The sequence below is a fragment of the Macaca thibetana genome, chromosome 9, assembly GCF_024542745.1.
Source record: "Macaca thibetana thibetana isolate TM-01 chromosome 9, ASM2454274v1, whole genome shotgun sequence".
Lineage (NCBI taxonomy): Eukaryota > Metazoa > Chordata > Mammalia > Primates > Cercopithecidae > Macaca > Macaca thibetana.
In genome coordinates this window covers 100,391,527-100,410,677 of record NC_065586.1, presented here as the reverse complement: position 1 = coordinate 100,410,677, position 19,151 = coordinate 100,391,527, and the positions used below count along the sequence as shown (strand labels likewise).

General features: G+C 42.7%; 1 protein-coding gene across 2 annotated transcripts in view; it reads right to left on the bottom strand.

Annotated features, from left to right (window-relative positions):
* GSTO1 (glutathione S-transferase omega 1) overlaps nucleotides 1-19,151 on the bottom strand; it is a 584,823-nt gene that overhangs the window by 12,338 nt on the left and 553,334 nt on the right. Inside the window, exon 2 of one of the 2 annotated variants that reach the window (XM_050804925.1) lies at nucleotides 164-225. In XM_050804925.1, coding sequence (XP_050660882.1) covers nucleotides 164-197 — 34 coding nt within the window. In that variant the 5' untranslated portion in view covers nucleotides 198-225. Of the gene's footprint in view, nucleotides 1-163; nucleotides 501-19,151 lie in introns of those variants that run through there. The other variant, XM_050804924.1, reaches the window with a different exon arrangement.

Genomic DNA, 19,151 nt, shown 5'->3' with positions numbered 1-19,151 from the left:
AGGTGTCGAGACCCCCCGTATCCCACGGCCCCCGCGTCCCACTGCAGCTCCGACCAGTTCCCCGCCGGTGGGGCGCTCCCGGGAGGCTGGGCTCCCGGAGCAGCCTCGAACATGCCGCCAGGGGTCGCCGAGATCACCCCTCTTCGCGGGGGGCAGGCCTCACCCTTCCCCAGGCTCCTGGCAGACTCCCGGGACATCGTGGCGCAGCGCAGGCCGAGCTCCTCTGGCGTTTGCAGGCGATTCAGGAAGTAGGTCGCCCGTCCTTCCCGCCCTCCTTCCCTCCCCGCTTCCTCCCTGGCTCAAAAGTGCCTGCCCCGGGCGGCCGCCAGCTCCACCCGGTGTGCCTTCCAGGCTTTATGGGGTAGCTCTTAAAATAGCTTAAGGGGCTGTGTCAAAGCATCTCGCTGGCCAAGAGATGCACCCACAGGGAGATGCACAAAAGTTCTGAATGCTCAGAGTCATCCCTCCGCCCCCGAACGAAGGGGCCTCCACTCCGCCCTCCATGGGGTCCCACGTCTGACGCTGGCCCTGACCTCCCTCCTGTGGCACTGACCTCGAAGCGCCACCCGCTCCGTACCAAGGCTTCACGGCTTCGGAGCCTGTGGCCCGAACTCATGGCTCACTCACCGGTCCAGAGCATTCTCTCCAAAGGCTCCTGTTAGCTTGTGAAGGGAAAATAAAACTCTCCGGACCCCCAAATTACTATGCCAAAGGGAAGAGTCAAGCTTGGAAACTGAGTCAGGCAACACTGCCTCCCATTTTGTTCCTAAATAGATAGCTACAAAGATCAAAAGCCACACACCTCCCCAAGGGGCTTGTTTACAAGGAAATTCCTTGTGGGCCCCCAAGATCTTTACTCTAAAACAGATCAGTTGAATCTCATCCTGGCAATGTAAACTAACGGCTTATCTTCCCAAGTACGGGACAAAGACAGGTCTAGGAGTCATCCTTCCTCTCGCTGGAGAAAAATGCATATTTGACTGCTTTCTCTACCCTATATTTAATCTTGTAAAAATGCAGATTCACCAAGCACTAGCATAACTGACTATTCCTCTACGACCTCCTTTCACGAATGTAATGTACTTTCAGTGAATGCTGATCAAAGGCCCCAAAGAATGCAACTACTTGCCCCTTTTAACTACCTTCCCTTTTTTCTTTCTTTCCACTTTCCCCTACTGCCTGCTCTTTCCCCTTTAAATATTGAAGTCCTCAAGCCCTCTTTGGAAAGAGCACAGATCACAGATGTTCCCGTGATTTTGTGTTACTTTTTCTCAGATGTGTCCTCAACCTTGGCAAAATAAACCTCTAAAAGGATTGAGACTCACCTTGGTCGTTTCCTTTGATTTACAAGCTCATCTATGCCTTGCTGCAGGGTTGCCCAGCCACCTGGACAGGCTTTTCCTTTTTCTGTCAGTACTAGCTTAACGTGACTACTGGGAGGGCCTCTGTCCCTACTGTCACCTATAGGATACATCCTTTTCATTTTAACCCACAGGAGACAGCACAAGCCTGGATATCATCAACCTCAGAATAATGGTGCTGCTTTCAAAACTCTCCCACTTACTAAACATTTGTGTTTGAAGCCCTGGTAATGTAACTGAGTACTCCCATTTTTCTAAGAGACAGAGGATGAGTTATGTTTTACATTATTTGTTTCTCCCATCTTTTCTCTTTTCTCCTTTCTCCCTGTTCACCACTTCCTACTTAGCTCTTTAGAAATGCGATTATCATCTTTGACCTTCCCTTCACTGACACTCCGTACAGGGCAAGCTTATCTAACTGGGTGTTTACTTAAAAGCTCCAGAGCAGGACTCTCACCCACCAGGAGACTGCCTCCAGAGATAACAGTCAATTTACATCCAAAAGTCCACTTTACAAATGACTTCTGCCTATAATGGCACCACCCAGTAGATAAAGCACCACAGTGAGTCGTGCAAACTCCCACCCACTCGCTCCCTCCCCAGCGTGCAATTCATACCAACTCCCCCCTTTAAAAGCCCCTGCTTTCTGCCCCAGAAGCGAAGTGGTACCCTTAAGGCAGGAAGCCTGTTGTTATTCCCGTAAGCCAGCTTTGGAATGAAAAATCACTTTCTTTATACCAGACTTTGCTTTTCTTATTAGTAATTGGACTCTGAAAGAGGCAAGCAACTGAACCTGCATTTCAGTTAAATAAGGGCACAGGCTCAGAATCAAGCAGGTGGGATGAATGAATTTAGTCTTGGGTCTGGGAATAAAGGTCTGGCCAGAGAGTCCTCTCAAACAGCTCTTTTAACTTAGGGGTCAGGAAAGAGGGGTTCCAGGGCCATCATACAGATGAGGAAAAAGACTATTCAGTGATTTCCCTGTTTGCCTAGATTCGAAAGCTGGTAACTCCTGTGCCATTTACTGGGGTGGGATGAGGGTAGGTGTCTATCTTTATTTTGATTAGCCCTATTACGGGAGGAGCAGAGAATGAGGTGAACAGCACCAAGTCTTGGAGCAGCCCGCCTGTTTTGATCCTGGCTCCACCCCTGTATTCAGTGGCTAGGACTAGGGTAACAAAGTACTGCAGAGTGGCTTAAACAACAGAAGTGTGTTGCCTCACAGCTCTAGAGGCTACAAGTCCAAGACAAAGGTGTCAGCAGGGTTGCTGCCTTCTGAGGAGGGAGTCTGTGAGGGAGTCTGTTCCATGCCTCTCTCCCAGCTTCTGGTGGTTTGAGGGAATCTTTGATGTCCCTTGGAATGCAGAAGCACCGCCCACCCCATCCGTGCCTTCATCTTCATTCACACTCCATTGTGATCTCATTTTAATTTAGTTACATCTATTTCCAAATAAGGTCACATACTGGGGTACTGGGGATTAGGACATCAATGTATGAAACTGGGGGGAGCACAATTCAACCCGTAACAACCACTTATTAACTGTGAACATGGGCAAGTCACTAACCTCAGTGTGTTTCAGTTCCCTCACCTGTAAAATAAGGTGGAAAACATGTTATGCCTCCTGTATAGATGTTACGGGAAAGGGGTCCTGATCCAGACCCGAGAGAGGGTTCTTGTATCTCACGTAAGAAAGAATTCAGAGCGAGTCCACCGTGCAAAACAAAAACATTTATTAAGAAAATAAAGTGGTGAAAACAGCTACTCCATAGGCGGAGTAGGGGGTTCCCGAAAGTAAGAGAATGAAGGTGCCCACCCCAGGTACAACGCCTGTATACATAGGATGAAAAAAAGATCATGGGGAGATGTGCTCTGCTACAAGGGTTTGTGATAAAGGATTAATTTTCGTAATTACTATGTTTTGCAAGAATCAATATTATTATCTTTGAAGCAAAATTAGGAATGCTCTTGTTCTCAAGATATCAGGATATCTGGACACTCCCAAGTCTGGATCTTAGTTTAGTAAACATTATCAATCTGTTCCCTTAACCATAAACATCTAGAGGCTAGGAATACCTTTCTGGGAATGCGGCTCAGCAAGTCCCAGCCTCATCTTCCTAGCCCTCACTCAAGATGGAGTCGCTCTGGTTCAAACGTCTCTGACATAGAGTTTGTGGCAGGATTAAATTAGTTACTATACAGAAAGCACTTAGAGCAGCACTTGGCATAGAATATATTAAATAAATGTGATCACTACATATTTTTATTTAATTTAGTAAATAGGCAAGAAATGGATATAAAGTTTTAAAAATTGACCATGTTTTTGCTAAAATGTGGGCACTGCTTAACTCTTTTTAAGGAAATTGACTTTTTAGCACATTAATGACTTCATGCAAATAACCTTGTAAATTTAAACTTGGCAAGGCAAAACCTCTGAATGGCCAAACAAAAAAATTTCACATCAAGGTATTACTTTAAAAGTTTTACTTGGAATGACCTGTCCCGTAATTTAGTATGAATAATGTAGTGTTTTGTTGTAATGATTTGAAAGATCCACCTCATCAATAGATAAAGTAAAAGGTTAATTCCTCAAAGAAAGAAATTGAAAATATACTCTCCCAGTGAACTACTGTACTATGTTACTGGTGTGCATTACAATAGATCCTCTCCAAGTCCTTTGTGGTTGTGTAAACATCTGAATATACACTTGAGGAAAGAAAAGAACTTTCATCTGAGGAATGTGAGCCATTTCAAATTATTAGGCCCAAAGAGACATTAAAATGAGACAGCAATCATGCCCCACTCCCCGCTTTGAGCTGTGTATTCACCTCTTGAAACTGCTTGTTATAGCCACAAGTAGCTATAAATTAACCTAATAATGCCACAGCAAACACTATAGCCCACAGCCTATAGCTTAACAATGTGTAGCCAGCTGCTAATCAATGTTGTTTTTGTAAAGCAATGAGAATTCCTGACAGACAACTATGTGTCAGCCCACTCTCTGAAGCCCCTTTTTTTTTCCTTTAGAAATCCACTTGTAACTGCTGCTAATGAGAGTGTCTATTCAGAGCAACTTGAACCTATACTCCTGGGTTGCAACCCTCAACCTTGGCTCAAATTACCTCTCTGCATTAATTTTGCTTCACCCTCTTCCTTTTACGTTGACACACTGCTCATAGCCACAGTTAAAAGGAAACAATACGTGCATTTTTACAACTACAGTTCTTAATAATCAACCTAAGAGACGAATCTGAGAGGATTCTGCTGGCTCAAGATCAAGAGTTCATGCCACTGCATTCCAGCTTGGGCAACAGAGTGAGTGAGACGCTGTCTCCAAAAAAAAAAAAAAAAGAAAGAAAGAAGCTTGAATAGAAAAAAGATTGAGGGGATATTAAAAGCCCATTGAGAGAAGAATGGATAAATAAATTGTGTCATATTCATATATCTACCCAACAATGAATACAAATAGTGTACAGCTATAGTTATCAACTTAAATCCCTCTCAAAAACATGATATTAAGCCAGAAAAGCAAGTCATGATAATATATATGGTATGACTCTACATGTGTTAAGTTTATAAACATGCAAAGTGAAACAGCACATTAGTTATGGCTCATGCATACATGGTAGAATTGAAAAGCAGGGAACAATAATCACAGAATTCAGGATGGTAGTTACATACAGAGGAAAGGAAGGGAGTAGAAAAGGGTGGGTGCACGATGTAGGGGAGTGCTTCCAGGGTATTGGTTCTCTTCTGTTTCTTCAGCTGGAAGGTGGCTCTAGAGAATGGCATTGAGATGTGAAAGGATCAGGTGGGAAGAAATGAGGTGGTGACTGTTGTCATTTGAAAAGCTTTCTATACACTTTGAGTTTTTACTATTAATATATGCTATATTGGGAAAAATTAAGATTTAAGAAACTTTTTTTAAAGAACAGGGGGAAACCCTACTGTTAAAAGGGATAAAGTAGATTCATATATACTGATGCAGAAACATGCCAGAGATATACTGTTAAATCAAAATGTTGTAAAGCAGCATACAGGAGATAATCTCATCTGTTGAATGTACACATCTTGCCAAGTATCTCCTAAATGTTCTACCCCAAAAGTCTTTAATCCTCACAACAATCCTAAGATGTAAGTACTGTTAACATTACCATCTCAGGGATAGGGAAACTGGGGGGCAGAGGTTAAGTGATTTTCTCCAAATCAATACACTTTTGTATGGTGGAGATGGGTTGTCAACTCTGGTCTTGTGTCTGGAATTTATTCCTTCTGGTGGGTTCTTGGTCTCGCTGACTTCAAGATGAAGCTGCAGACCCTCGCGGTCAGTGAGTATTACAGTTCTTAAAGATGGTGTGTCCGGAGTTTGTTCTTTCAGATGCTCACATGTGTCTGGAGTTTCTTCCTTCCAGTGAGTTTGTGGTCTCACTGACTTCAGGAGTGAAGCCACAGACCTTCGTAGTGAGTGTTACAGCTCTTAAAGCTGGCGCAGCCGGAGTTGTTTGTTCCTCCTGGTGGGTTTGTGGTCTCAGTGACTTCAGGAATGAAGCTGCAGACCCCCGCAGTGAGTGTTACAGCTCATAAAGATAGTGCAGACCCAAAGAGTGAGCAGCAGCAAGATTTATTGTGAAGAGTGAAAGAACAAAGATTCCAGAGAGTGGAAGGGTACCAGAGGGGGTTGCCTCTGCTGGCTGGGGTGGCCAGCTTTTATTCCCTTATTTGGCCCCACCCACGACCTGCTGATTGGTGCATTTTACAGAGCTGATTGGTCCATTTTAGAGTGCTGATTGGTCCGTTTTTACAGAGTGCTGATTGGTCCCTTTACAAACTTTTAGCTAGACACAGAGCACTGATTGGTGCGTTTTTACAGAGTGCTGACTGGTGTGTTTACAAACCTTTAGCTAGACACAGAGCACTGATTGGTGTGTGTACAATCATTTAGCTAGACAGAAAAGTTCTCCAAGTCCCCACCTGACCCAGAAGCCCAGCCAGCTTCACCTCTCAATCCCCCCTCTAAGCAAGACACCCCAACTGCTGTTGGGAATTGGGCGATGACTGCTCTAGCTACTTCCTGCTGGATAGGGGTGAAGAAGGGGCCCTGCAGTTGTAGTGACCTCCAGAGGGGAACTCTTTAAGCCAGTGAAACGGCCAGCAGGTCAGTCCAGGGGTCCTTGGTAGTTGAGCTCTTTTGGGGTTCCATTTGTGAAACCATCTGTAGCTTCATGGCCTCGATTCTAGAGGAAACAAATTTGACAAGGAGGTTAAAAATGCAGGTCCCAAAGGCGAGTAATAGCAAAATGGCTGTCACAGGACCTAGAAATGGTAGAAAGCCTATATTGGCTTATCCTCACCCTAAGACATTAAAACAGCATGGGGATTCCTTGGAATCACTGGCTTTTGCTGACTATGGATCTCCAGATACAGCGAGATAGCCAGGCCCCTCTATACTCTAAACAAGGAGACCCAGAGGGCAAATACTCATCTAGTAGAATGGGAACCAGAGGCAGAAACAGCTTTCAAAACCTTAAAGCTGGCCCTAGTACAAGCTCCAGCTTTAAGCCTTCCCACAGGACAAAACTTCTCTTTATATGTCACAGAGAGAGTAGGGATAGCTCTTGGAGTCCTTACTCAGACTCACGGGACATCCCCACAACCAGTGGCATACCTAAGTAAGGAAACTGATGTAGTAGCAAAAGGCTGGCCTCACTGTTTATGGGTAGTTGTGGCGGTGGCCGTCTTAGTGTCAGAGGCTCTCAAAATAATACAAGGAAAGGATCTCACTGCCAGGACTACTCATGATGTAAATGGCATACTAGGTGCCAAAGGAAGTTTATTGCATCCTAGTAGGCTACATCCTAAGTAGGCTATCAGAAAACCACCTACCTAGATACCCAGTGCTACTCCTTGAGGGACCGATGCTTCAAATACATACATGTGCAGCCCTCAACTCTGCCACTTTTCTTCCGGAGGATGGGGAACCAATCGAGCAGGACTGCCAACAAATTATAGTCTAGACTTACACTGCCCGAGATGATCTCTTAGAAATCCCCTTAGCTAATCCTGACCTTAATCTATATACCGATGGAAGTTCATTTGTGGAGAATGGGATATGAAGGGCAAGTTATGCCATAGTTACTGATGTAACTGTACTTGAAAGTAAGCCTCTTCCCCCGGGGACCAGTGACCAGTTAGCAGAACTAGTGGCACTTACCCAAGCCTTAGAACTGGAAAAAGGAAAAAGAGTAAATCTTTATACAGATAGCAAGTATGCTTATCTAATCCTACATGTCCATGCTATAATATGGAAAGAAAGGGAGTTCATAACCTCTGGGGGAATGAACCCCCATTAAATACCACAAGGAAATTATGGAGTTATTGCACACAGTGCAAAAACCCAAGGAGGTGGCGTCTTACATTGCCAAAGCCATCAGAAAGGTGAAGAAGAAAAGGCAGAATAAAACCATCGGGCAGATGCTGAGGCCAAAATTGCTGCCAGGTGGAACCTCCCATTAGAAATACCTACGGAAGGACCCTTGGTATGGAGCAACTCCCTCCAAGAGATTAAGCCCTAATATTCCCCTACTGAAACAGAATGGGGACTTTCACTGGAGCACAGTTTTCTCCCCTCAGGGTGGTTAATGACAGAAGAAGGAAAGGTATTTATACCCTCCACCAAACTTTTCATATGGGTATTGAAAACACTCATCAAATGGCCAAATCCCTATTACAGGGCCAAATCTCCTACAGACCATCCAACAGGTAGTCAAAGCCTGTGAGGTGTGCCCAAGGATTAATCCCTTGTCCCATCATAAGGCTCCTTTGGGGGAACAAAGAATAGGTCACTATCCCGGAGAGGACTGGTAGTTAGACTTCACCCATATGCCTAAATCAAAGGGATGTGTGATGTTCCCTACCCTGTGTCCAAGTGTTCTCATTGTTCAATTCCCACCTATGAGTGAGAACTTTAAGGTCAAGGGCTTTTTTCTCCATGCCACATAGCCTCTGAGAGTTTAATCTGAACTCAAATATTTTCGCCACTTCATCCTCACTTTCTTATGTTGACAAATTTTTGTCATAGAATGCAACAAAACGCCTACTTCTAAACTTATTGTAATCACCTAGTGGGTTCATCTTGCCTGCTGCACAGATAAAGCCATTCACTGAGACAGTGGTATTGCAGTAGAGAAGGAGTTTAATTATCACAGGGCCAGGTAAGTGGTAGGACAGGAGCTAATTCTCAAATCTGCCTCTACAAGAGCTCAGAAGCTAGGGCTTCTGAGGATAATTTGGTGGGTAGAGGGCTAAGAGAATGGGTGCTGCTGATTGGTTGGGGATGGAATCATAGGAGTGTCCAAACTGTCTTCAAGTGCTGAATCAATTCTGGGTGGGGAACACTGGTTGAGTCGGTTCCTTGATACGAATCATGGGTCTGGGTGGAGTTAGTCAGTTACCAGAATGCAGAAGTCTGAAAAGTATTTCAAAAACCAGTCTTAGGTTTTGACAATAGTGATGTCATCTGTAGAAGCAATGACAAATCTTATGACCTCTGACTTCGTGACTCCTGAACAGCAAGAAATTACAGAACAGCAAGCTAGGAAATAGTAACTGCTGGTTACTGCTTAACTATACCTACATTTTAGTAGTCAGGGATTATAGAAAACAATGGTTGGTTTTCATTGGTTACCAATGCCTACATTTTAGCAGAATTCAGGCCCCTCCCACAATCCTAATCTTGTGGCTTTTCATTAGTCTTACAAAGGTGTTTTCAGTCCCCAAACAAGGAGGGGGTCAGTTTTAGGGAGAGACTATTACCATCCTTGCTTCAAAGTTAAACTATAAACTAAATTCTTCCCATGGTTAGCTTGACCTACACCCAGGAATGAGTGAGGACAGCTGGCCTGTGAGGCTAGAAGCAAGATGGAGTCAGCCATGCTGGATTTCTTTCACTGTCATAATCTTTGCAAAGGCAATTTTATTGTTACACCGGGGTTTTACCAGTGAAAAAGGCCACAGAACATGTATTTTTTTGGAAAGTGTTGTTTCTTTGTCTCTAGTCTAAGGGAACACAAACAATATGAAAAACCCTGAAGGCCAAGGAAATTGAAGGGAAGTCCAATGAGATGATATAAAATAGAATATATTGATACATTAGTGGTTTTAAGTTTATACTTTGGAAGGAGGTTTGCTTTTGTGAGAAATTAGTAAAGATGAGCTTTGAAGCTTTTGAAGAGGATCTTAAGTCTTCATGATGTTATTGAATGTGGACTGTGGAATGATGGTCTTCAGACACTTCTTCAGACCATGTCATCACACACTTGGTACTTGGTGCTTTCCTAACATGCTATTTTAGGTGATATTTAGGCAACAGTGCACATTGATTTGTGTTTGTGTTTATTAATCATCCTTGTAGTTCTTTACATGGAGTCCATGTTCGAGTCCATAGACGTCAGTGTTCTGCAAAACTGGTAATAACCTGGCATCCAAGACTGCAGCACATATCAGAAGTCCCATGTCCATCACAAACCAAGTACTTCCAGGCAGTAGATTCCTTACTTTTTATTACTCTGCAATGTATTTTGTCATTCTTATAAATTCCACTGTTTTCCCCTTTTGTCATCTCCTCCAAAGTCTTCCTCCTCCTCCTGTGTTATTTTATCTTTCACTAAGTGCTAGTTTCTCAAGCATGTACCATAGTGTTACAGGTAGTTAGGCATGAGCAGGGAAGGAGAGAGCTCTCCCCCGCCCACTAGGAATGTCAGGAGAATGGTTCTGCCTCTCTAAAAGTGATAAATTGGCAGCTGGAGCCAGGGAGAGGCCATTTTCTGATGGTCCACAATTATTGCACTAAAGTGTTAATTGAATGCAGGCACCAGAGAGAAGGAAATTTCTGGGCATACACATTAACAGAGAAAATGGGCCGGGTGAAGTAGTTCACGCCTGTAATCCCAGCACTTTGGGAGGCCGAGGAGGGCAGATCACCTGAGGTCGGGAGTTCGAGACCAGCCTGACCAACATGGAGAACCCCAGGTCTACTAAAAATACAAAATTAGCCGGGCATGGTGGCACATGTCTGTAATCCCAGCTACTCGGGAGGCTGAGGCAGGAGAAGAATCTCTTGAACCCAGGAGGTAGAGGTTGCAGTGGGCCAAGATTGTGCCATTGCACTCCAGCCTGGGCAATAAGAGCAAAACTCCGTCTCAAAAAAAAAAAGAAGAGACAAAGTGGTAGAGTATGACCTTCTAGGGGCACTCCCCCAGAAAAGGGCAGAGAGCCTCAGATGGTCATGGGTACAACTTCCTGAACACACTGCATGTGCTCAGTTCCCAAAGGTAAAGAAGAGGCATTGTGCACGTGGGCAGCCCCCCGTAAGGGAAGAATTATGGGAAAGGGGCTAGCCTATAAAGTCCTAGGATCAAGGTTAAATATTGTGCTTATTCTTCAAGTCGCATGCTTGGGTCTCTTCCAAGTGTACTTTCCTATCTTTCCTGTTCTAAAGCCTTTTAAAATAAACTTCCACTTCTCCTCTGAAACTTGCCTCAGTCTCTTTTTCTGCTTTATTTCCCTCAATCGAATTATTTCTTCTGAGGAGGCAAGAGTTGAGCTGCATACCCATTCTGCTTTGCCCCCTGTAACTCAAACACCTTCCACCAGTAAAAATAGTGCCACCCATAGACCCCACAAGGTGTGCCCCTGCCATGGGCCCCACCCTTTAGAGGGCCCACACCACTGTCACGTGAGGTCCACCTCTCAACACTCCCCCAGCATGACGGTGACTCTAAAGTTCTGCCACGTGACTTCACATTTGCCCCATGTCCTTGAAACAAAAGGCTACTGTGTTTGGACACTGTGAGGTTTGTGTGTTGTGCCTCTTTCAACATCAGAGTTGGAAACTACTTAAGGAGTGTGGGGAGGATCTGACTGGTGGGAATGCTTGGATAAGATAAAAGATATTGGCCGGGTGCTGTGGCTCATGCCTGTAATCCCAGCACTTTGAGAGGCCAAGGTCGGCAGATCACCTGAGGTCAGGAGTCACAGACCAGCCTGGCCAACTGGCGAAATCCCGTCTCTACTAAAAATACAAAAAATTAGCCAGGCGTGGTGGCATGTGCCTATCATCCCAGCTACTCGGGAGGCTGAGGCAGGAAAATTGGGTGAACCTGGGAGACAGAGGTTGCAGTGAGCTAAAATCGTGCCACTGCACTCCAGCCAGGGCGACAGAGCGAGACTCCATCTCAGAAAAATATATTAAGGAATTTGTCCTTTTTTCAGAGAGCATGAATGTATTCATTCATTCAGTATTGCTTTGTGAATAATTAAGTATTGTTTCCCAGTACAATCAAGTGACTATTTTCTTGCTTCTCTTTGATTCCAACTCTGTTTGGTTCCAGGGGTTGTCATGGGTTAGCGTGGTATTGGCAATAGCTGTACATGGATGCTGAAGAATGTTTTGCAATATAGAAAAAAATGTATTAGTCCTATGTTTCTGTATGTATGTAGGTCTAGATATAACATGTATGAAGCTTGATACCAATTCTTTGACAGCTACATGAATAATAAATATTAGAATTGCAAATTTTTTATATAAAAATATTTAATAAAATTTCATTAAAATTAAAAATATTTGCTTTAAACAATTTTGATTTGAAGTTTTACTTTTCAATCTTATAATTTGTGTTTGACTTTAAATTTTTAAGAAATAATTTGAAAATAATTGAACAAATGATTTATGAGTCTCCATTTATATTCTTGCCTTAGAATTCCAGGTGGGCATGTTGTGACAATCCCCTCTGTCTTGCAAAATAACCTTCTCATTCTTCTTTAAAACATTATTTAAAACCACATGTTCAGTGTGTTATTTTCTTAAATGTTGACTTACAAACCCTTTCTGTATTTAATCTAGTGTAGTTATTTCAGCATCAAGAGTAAAGGAAGCATCTTGGGACACAAAATTTAGTCATAAAACTATACTCCACAGATACCTCCAAAATATTTGAAGCTTGAAAATGAAGTCTGAATTTGTAGATTAAATGCACTAAATAATAACATTCAGCCATTTTCACTAACTGGCCCAGGATCTCCATAACAATGTAGCCTCTTCCCATATTATTTATTCTAAAACTTTTGGAAATTATGAAGGATTTCCTATTTTTCCTCTCTTTTTCCAGAAAAATGCAAAGTTTAAACTAAATGTCCAATTTACTTTGAAATTTACAAGTCTGCTGGAAAGAAGAGTGCTTTTAAGACAATTAACTACCTGAATTCAAGTTCATTTGAAACTTGTGAGATGTTGGGCAAAAAATTTTAACTTTCTGAGACTCGATTTTCCTGTCTCTACAACAGGGATTAAATAATACATGTATTATAAGGATGTACAATGCCAGGCACAGAGAAGTGGCTTCATATAAGTTAGCTATTATTATATAAACATGCATGGATGCGGCAGCAGAGCAGAGAGAAAACCTGTGCAGAAGACATAGACTTTAGGCCAGACGCAGTGGCTCACACTTGTAATCCCAGCACTCCGGGTGGCCAGGGTGGGAATATCACTTGAGGCCAGGAGTTCAAGACCAGCCTGGGCAACATAACAAGACTCCATCTCTACAAAAAAAAGAAAAAGAAATGCTTAGACTTCAGGGGCAGGTGAACCCACGATTGAATCCAGCTCTACCACTAACTAAATGTGTAATTTTGAGTCTCACTCATCTCTCTGAGCCACAGGTTCTTATGTAGCATAGTTGGTGGGAGGACTCAGACTCTATGGAGCTCCAAACACATAATAGCAGCTTAGGAAATTGTGGTCATCACTGCTATAAAAGGGGTCAATTGCCATAGAATAACCAGATACTCTCTATCATAGCAGATTATTCCTTTATTTTAAAAACATTCATTATTTACATTATTTCTTTTTACATAGAGAAACAATGCCAACTTCTTTTTTTGACTTTTCTCATAAACAAGGTGCATTTCACAAAAAGCAAACAATTAGCTGATAAACAGGAAACCACTTACTCATTGACTTAATAAAATAAGTTCTAGTATGCTGTATGATCTTTTCACATGTTTAAATGGTCATAGAAAATTAATGGGAGAAAAACTTAGTGAAAGTCCATCTTGCAGATTATCTTGGAATTTGGCTAGAACCCTACAGAAGCCAGGACTGAAATGATCCCTTAGTGGGAAATAAGGATTTTTTTGTTCTGTGACTGGCTGTGGCCCGGTTTGGTTTTAGGGCTTGCTCAATGAACTTGAGTTAACCACTGCTCTTTTAGCCTTTAAGACAAGCTGAGTTCCAGGAAGGTATAAAATCTCACACTGAGGATTAGGCATATTCTGTCCAGGACTAGGCTGTTGGTGGCGAGGTGGAGATTTGCCAGGGAAGAGAAGATTGGGAGGGGCAGGGCTGGTTTGGGGGAGTTGGGCCCTTCCGAAAAATGGTGGAACACACTGGTTATTAGAAAAACTTGTGTGTCTTAGATTTTGTTTCTAATACCCACAAATCTTTCAATGTGAGAACTGGAACCGATTTCCCTAACTTATCCTTCCGAGTCCATTCTCTGCGATGATCCGCATTTCCCCTTCCAGACTGAGAAAGAAAGGCCACTCATCCCTCTGTAACCTGGCACGGTCTAGGGGTCAGGTAATCTCCTGCATATCAGAACATTCTGGTATCCCCAGAAACCCAGCTAGAGACTTCCCTTTCCATCTAAACCATAACACCAAGATTTCAAGAGTAAGATACACACGAGACTGCCTTTTCAATTTCATTCCATTCAGTTCCTCTTTTGCTGTAACACAGAGTAAGTTCAGCTTCCCAGGGTCACTGCTGATTCCAGGCCAGCATCTCTTTCCCGAAGTCTATATTCCCTGCCTACCTTTCATCCTCTGACAGTCACTTACTTTGGGAGCAGGGCAAGACTGGCGTCTTCTGCTCTAGGTTTGGCTTTAAAATTAAGGGAGGTCTCTAGCTGGGTTTCTGGGGATACCCGTAGATGATATTCAGGAGATTCCCTGACCCCTACACCAGGCCAGGCTGCAGAAGGATAGTGGCCTTTCTTTCTTAGTTGTGGTTAAAAGTATGAGGGTGGGTGGGGAGGGCTTGGTCAAAACACAAATAAGCAAAGTCATCAGGGGTGGCAAGAGAAAGTTTGACTTTTCCTCCTTGCTACTTTTTCCTGGGACCTGCAACATGAGATTTTGTCAGTCAGTTTTATGAGTTTTAAGAACGAAGCATGGTGTGTGTCTGCCCTCACATTTCTGCATAGAAACACATCTCCATTTCCTCCTCACTCTGTCTCGGTGAAGGACACCACCATCTCTGTGGTAATGAGAAATCTAGGAACATCCTTCACTCTCCTTTCTCCCTTGCCTCTTTTTATCAATCCATCACCAAATCCTATAGATTTTTACCTTTTAAAATAACTTTTTAATACACTGACTTACCAGTGGTTTTCAACTGGGGGTGATTGTGCCATCCAGGGGACATTTGAGAATGTGCACAGGCATTTTTGGTTGTCACAGCTGCAGAGGTGCTACATTGCCAAACACCCTACAATGCATAGGACTCTACCCACAATCGCCAAATCCAGCCCAGAATACCGACAGTGCTGAATTTGAGAAATCCTGCGTTGGCTCCATTTGTTAGAAGAATGGAATAGACTCCCGACTGATCTGCCTATTTGAATTCTCCCTGTTTTCCCACCCCAGCCACTTGATAATCCTGCAGCCAAATGATCTTTTAAAAGCATAGACCTGATCCTGTCACTCCCCTGCTGAAAACCACTTAATGTCTTACAGGGAAGGAAAAGATGTGATACCTTTCCTCATCTATCATAAGGGTTATAGCTGACATTCCTATAACAAAAGACAGATTAACAAGAGAAAAGCATGAAAAAAAATTGTTAAATCAAAGTTTTACACAACACAGGAGGTTTCGGAAATAAAGACTCAAAGACCCAGGGAAAAGTATTTTTATGCTTGGGCTCCATGAAGAACGGACAGCTATGTAGAAAGGTGATTGGACAAAAAGGGTATGATGTAATGGTAACAGATTGAAAGGGGAACCCAGCAAGGCCTATCTGTTTACATTCTTCTTGACCTCTCTGAGTAGGATTCCTTCCTGCTGGGTATAGAGCAGGACTCCTCTGGAATAAGATGCTTATGATCCACATTAGACGGGCATACCAGAGAATTTCTTTATGGCCAGTTCCTACAAATAAAGGCAGAGGAAGGTTAGAGTAATATTTCCAGGTTTTTGTGCTTTGCTTTGAGGGAGAGGGGTTCTATAATATATATAATATACATATTAATAGTTTCCATGACCCACCTTGGGGAAGAGGAATTCTGGTGTCTATGATTTGCTTTGGTGGAGAAATAGGGGCAGGAGACAGGAGAACAGAAAAACGTCAGAGAGAAACTTTGCTTCTGAGGCCTTCCAATCTTCTTTAATTCAAAGTATTCAGCATGCCAAAGCATCCTACTTTTATTTATTTATTTATTTATTTATTTATTTATTTATTTATTTTGAGATAGGGTCTCACTCTGTCACCTAGGCTGGAGTGCAATGGTGAGATCATGGTTTACTGCAGCCTCGACCTCCCAAGGCTCAAGTGATCCTCCTGCCTCAGCCTCCCAAATAGCTGAGACTATATGCACATGCCACCATGCCCAGCTAATTTTTGTATGTTTAGTAGAAATGAGGTCTCACTATGTTGCCTAGGCTGGTCTTGAACTCCTGGGCTCTAAGCCCCAGTAGTCTTTTCATGGCTCTTAAGATAAAGGCCAGAACTTTCAACTTGTCCTTCACCTGGCCATTGGTTCCTTCACTAGCCTCATTTTAAGTATTTTCTTCTTATCTCCCTCTGCGCCAATCACACTGCCCTTCCCAGTTCATCCAATCTGTGGCCCTGCCTTAGTGTCTTTATAAAAATTATCCTCAGCCCATCCCATCCCCATCCAGCAATCCCTCCTCATCGTTTGACCCTCAGTGAAAACGGTGCATGCACACAGAGACCATCCCTATCACTGCCCGTTCAGCTCACGTTAAAGAACAAATTATTCAACGATACTTGCTAAAGCATGGTAAGGCTACCTTTACTCAGGACCATCATGAAAGGTGTAGGAACCATGACAATGGAAGTTTGAGAACAGAGCTCAACTCTAAATACAGCATGGGCAAGTGGGAATTTATAGCCAAGGAGCAGGTCAGTGGATGGAAAATTACTAATAGCAACTATCAGGGCTGATGGAGGATTCTTGCTAAATTGACCTAATGGGCTTCTTGCTGAAGACAGGTATGAAAGGAAAATAAATCTTGGGGCCCTCAAATCACTAAGCCAAAGGGAAAGCCAAGCTGGGAACTGTGTCAGGCAAATCTGCCTCCCATTTTATTCCTGTATAAGATAGCTACAAATATAAAAAAGCTACATATCCCCCCCCAATCAAATAATTTTCCCACAAGGAAATTCCTTGTGGACAACAGACAGACAGAACTCAAAGTCGTTCCTCTGGTCACAAGAGACAACTGTACATCTGATGGCTTTCTCTGCCCTGTTGTTTCACTAAGCCAGACTTAGACATAAGTGACTATTCCTCTACCCTCCTCTCATATGTAAATTGTTGTATTCAGTGAAAAGCTAATCAGAGACTCAAAGGAATGTAATCTTTTGTCTCTTATCTCCCTATGACCTGACTGAACCTATGTACATCTTATACATATTGTGTAGGATGCCTCATGTCACCCTAAAAATCCTTGGTATACAACCAAGCTGTGCCCCGACCACCTTGGGCACATGTCAGGACCTCCTGAGGCTGTGTCATGGGCATGTTCTTAACCTTAGAAAAATAAACTTTCTAAATTGATTGAGATCTGTCTCAGGTATTTTGGGTTCACATAAGCCAAGGTAATCAGACATCACCTGGGGGACAGTAGAGAATAAGGAACCTGATCAGATATGGAGGGTGATCAGACATTGAGAACACTGACGGACTGACTTAGCAGTGTTGCCAAACTGACTTAGCAGTGTTCTTTGCTAAAACTGGATTTTACAAGGAAGGGCACAGACAAGCCTAGGAAAAGGTTCAAGAGTCCGACGAAAGTTTGGCCAGGCAGAGAATCTTTGTCACTAGGTGAGGATCCTAACATAAGCATTCATACTATTATGTTTCTTTTCTTCTTATTTCAATCTATAATTCTATTTGCGTAATGATATTGTTATAGGAAAGGGGTCCTGATCCAGACCCCAAGAGAGGGTTTTTGGATCTCATGCAAGAATGAATTCAGGGCGACTCTGCAGTGCAAAGTGAAAGCAAGTTTATTAAGAAAGTAAAGGAATAAAAGATGATATGCTAAACGAGGGGTGGATTATTCATGGCGCTCCTTTTTAGACCATCTAGGGTAACTTCCTGATGTTGCCATGGCATGTATAAACTGCCATGGAACTGGTGAGAGTATAGCAATGAGGACAACCAGAGGTCACTCTCGTCGCCATTTTGGTTTTGGTGAGCTTTGGCAGGCTCCTTTGCTGCAAACTATTTTATCAGCAAGGTCTTTATGACCGTATTTTGTGCTGACCTCCTATCTCATCCTTTGACTTAGAATGCCTAACCATCTGGAAATGCAGCCCAGTAGGTTTCAGCTTCATTTTACCCAGCTCCTATTTAAGCTGGAGTTGCTCTTGTTCACACGCCTCTGACATTTCCCACCTCTCTTTTATAAGAGAACCCTTAATCCTAAGGGTTGCAGAGGGACAAGGATCCATCTTTTGTAACTTCTTCAGGCTGAATAGGGGCAATGATATTCCTGCCTAACTATGAGGGTCTCTTGCATTCAGGGTAGAGAGGAGCTCAGTCAGAGAGCATCAGTATGGTAAGGTCCATTCAAAACTCTTGAGTTTTGACAAAAAGTGATATCTGGAAGATTAATACGTGTTTAAGAAAACATTTAGTAAGCTTGTCCTGTATTCCTACACAAAGAGTATAACAGCAATATATTGCACAAGTGTAAAGCAAAATAAGTAAAGTTATTCCGAGTAAGCTAAATTAGAAGGCTTTTCATGAATTGGGCAGCTATTGGAACTAAGCTGACATGGGGTTATTAGCTGAATGTGATGTGCCAAGAATTAGAATACTGATCCAGATTTTTATATTACCCATCCCTTTTGTTTCTTCTGAGCAGCAGTCAGAGATCATTGGTTGGTTTACAGGAATAAGCAGGGTTAGCCTAAATTGCAGAAATAAACTTAAAAACAACTAATGAGACTAGAATTTAATAACAAGTATACCATAGTTCTTGAAACATAATATTACTCTTTCCAGTTTCTCATTTTTGCTAAAGACAAATCATGGTAAGACTGATTTGCTTTGTTATACTTGGCCTGATTATTTGTATAAAGTGCAACAAGAATAATTATTTTTCACATAGGCTCTTTTTAAATTGGCTTTGATGGAACTCTGCTCTATAGAAGTGATCTTAGATAAGACTTCGTAAAGCCAAGCTCAGCCATGTGTTTGTACCCTCAAATATCTATGATTTGAGTAAATTCCTGTCCTCTTGGGGTCCCAAGATAACTTGGGACTCCTGGACCTGTCAGAAAGTGACATTCTTTACTTATCCCAGGTCATTCTTTACTTACCTTTACAGGGACTGTTGCAGACAAGATCTGAGGCCAATTCTCCAAGGGGTTTTTATTGGCTTTACAAGTCAAGTTTGATTCCTTAAAGGAAAGCACACCATTCCAGTTAAAGCTTTGGTAATAACCAATTAGCCAATTGTGTTCTGTTACAAAAGAAAACAG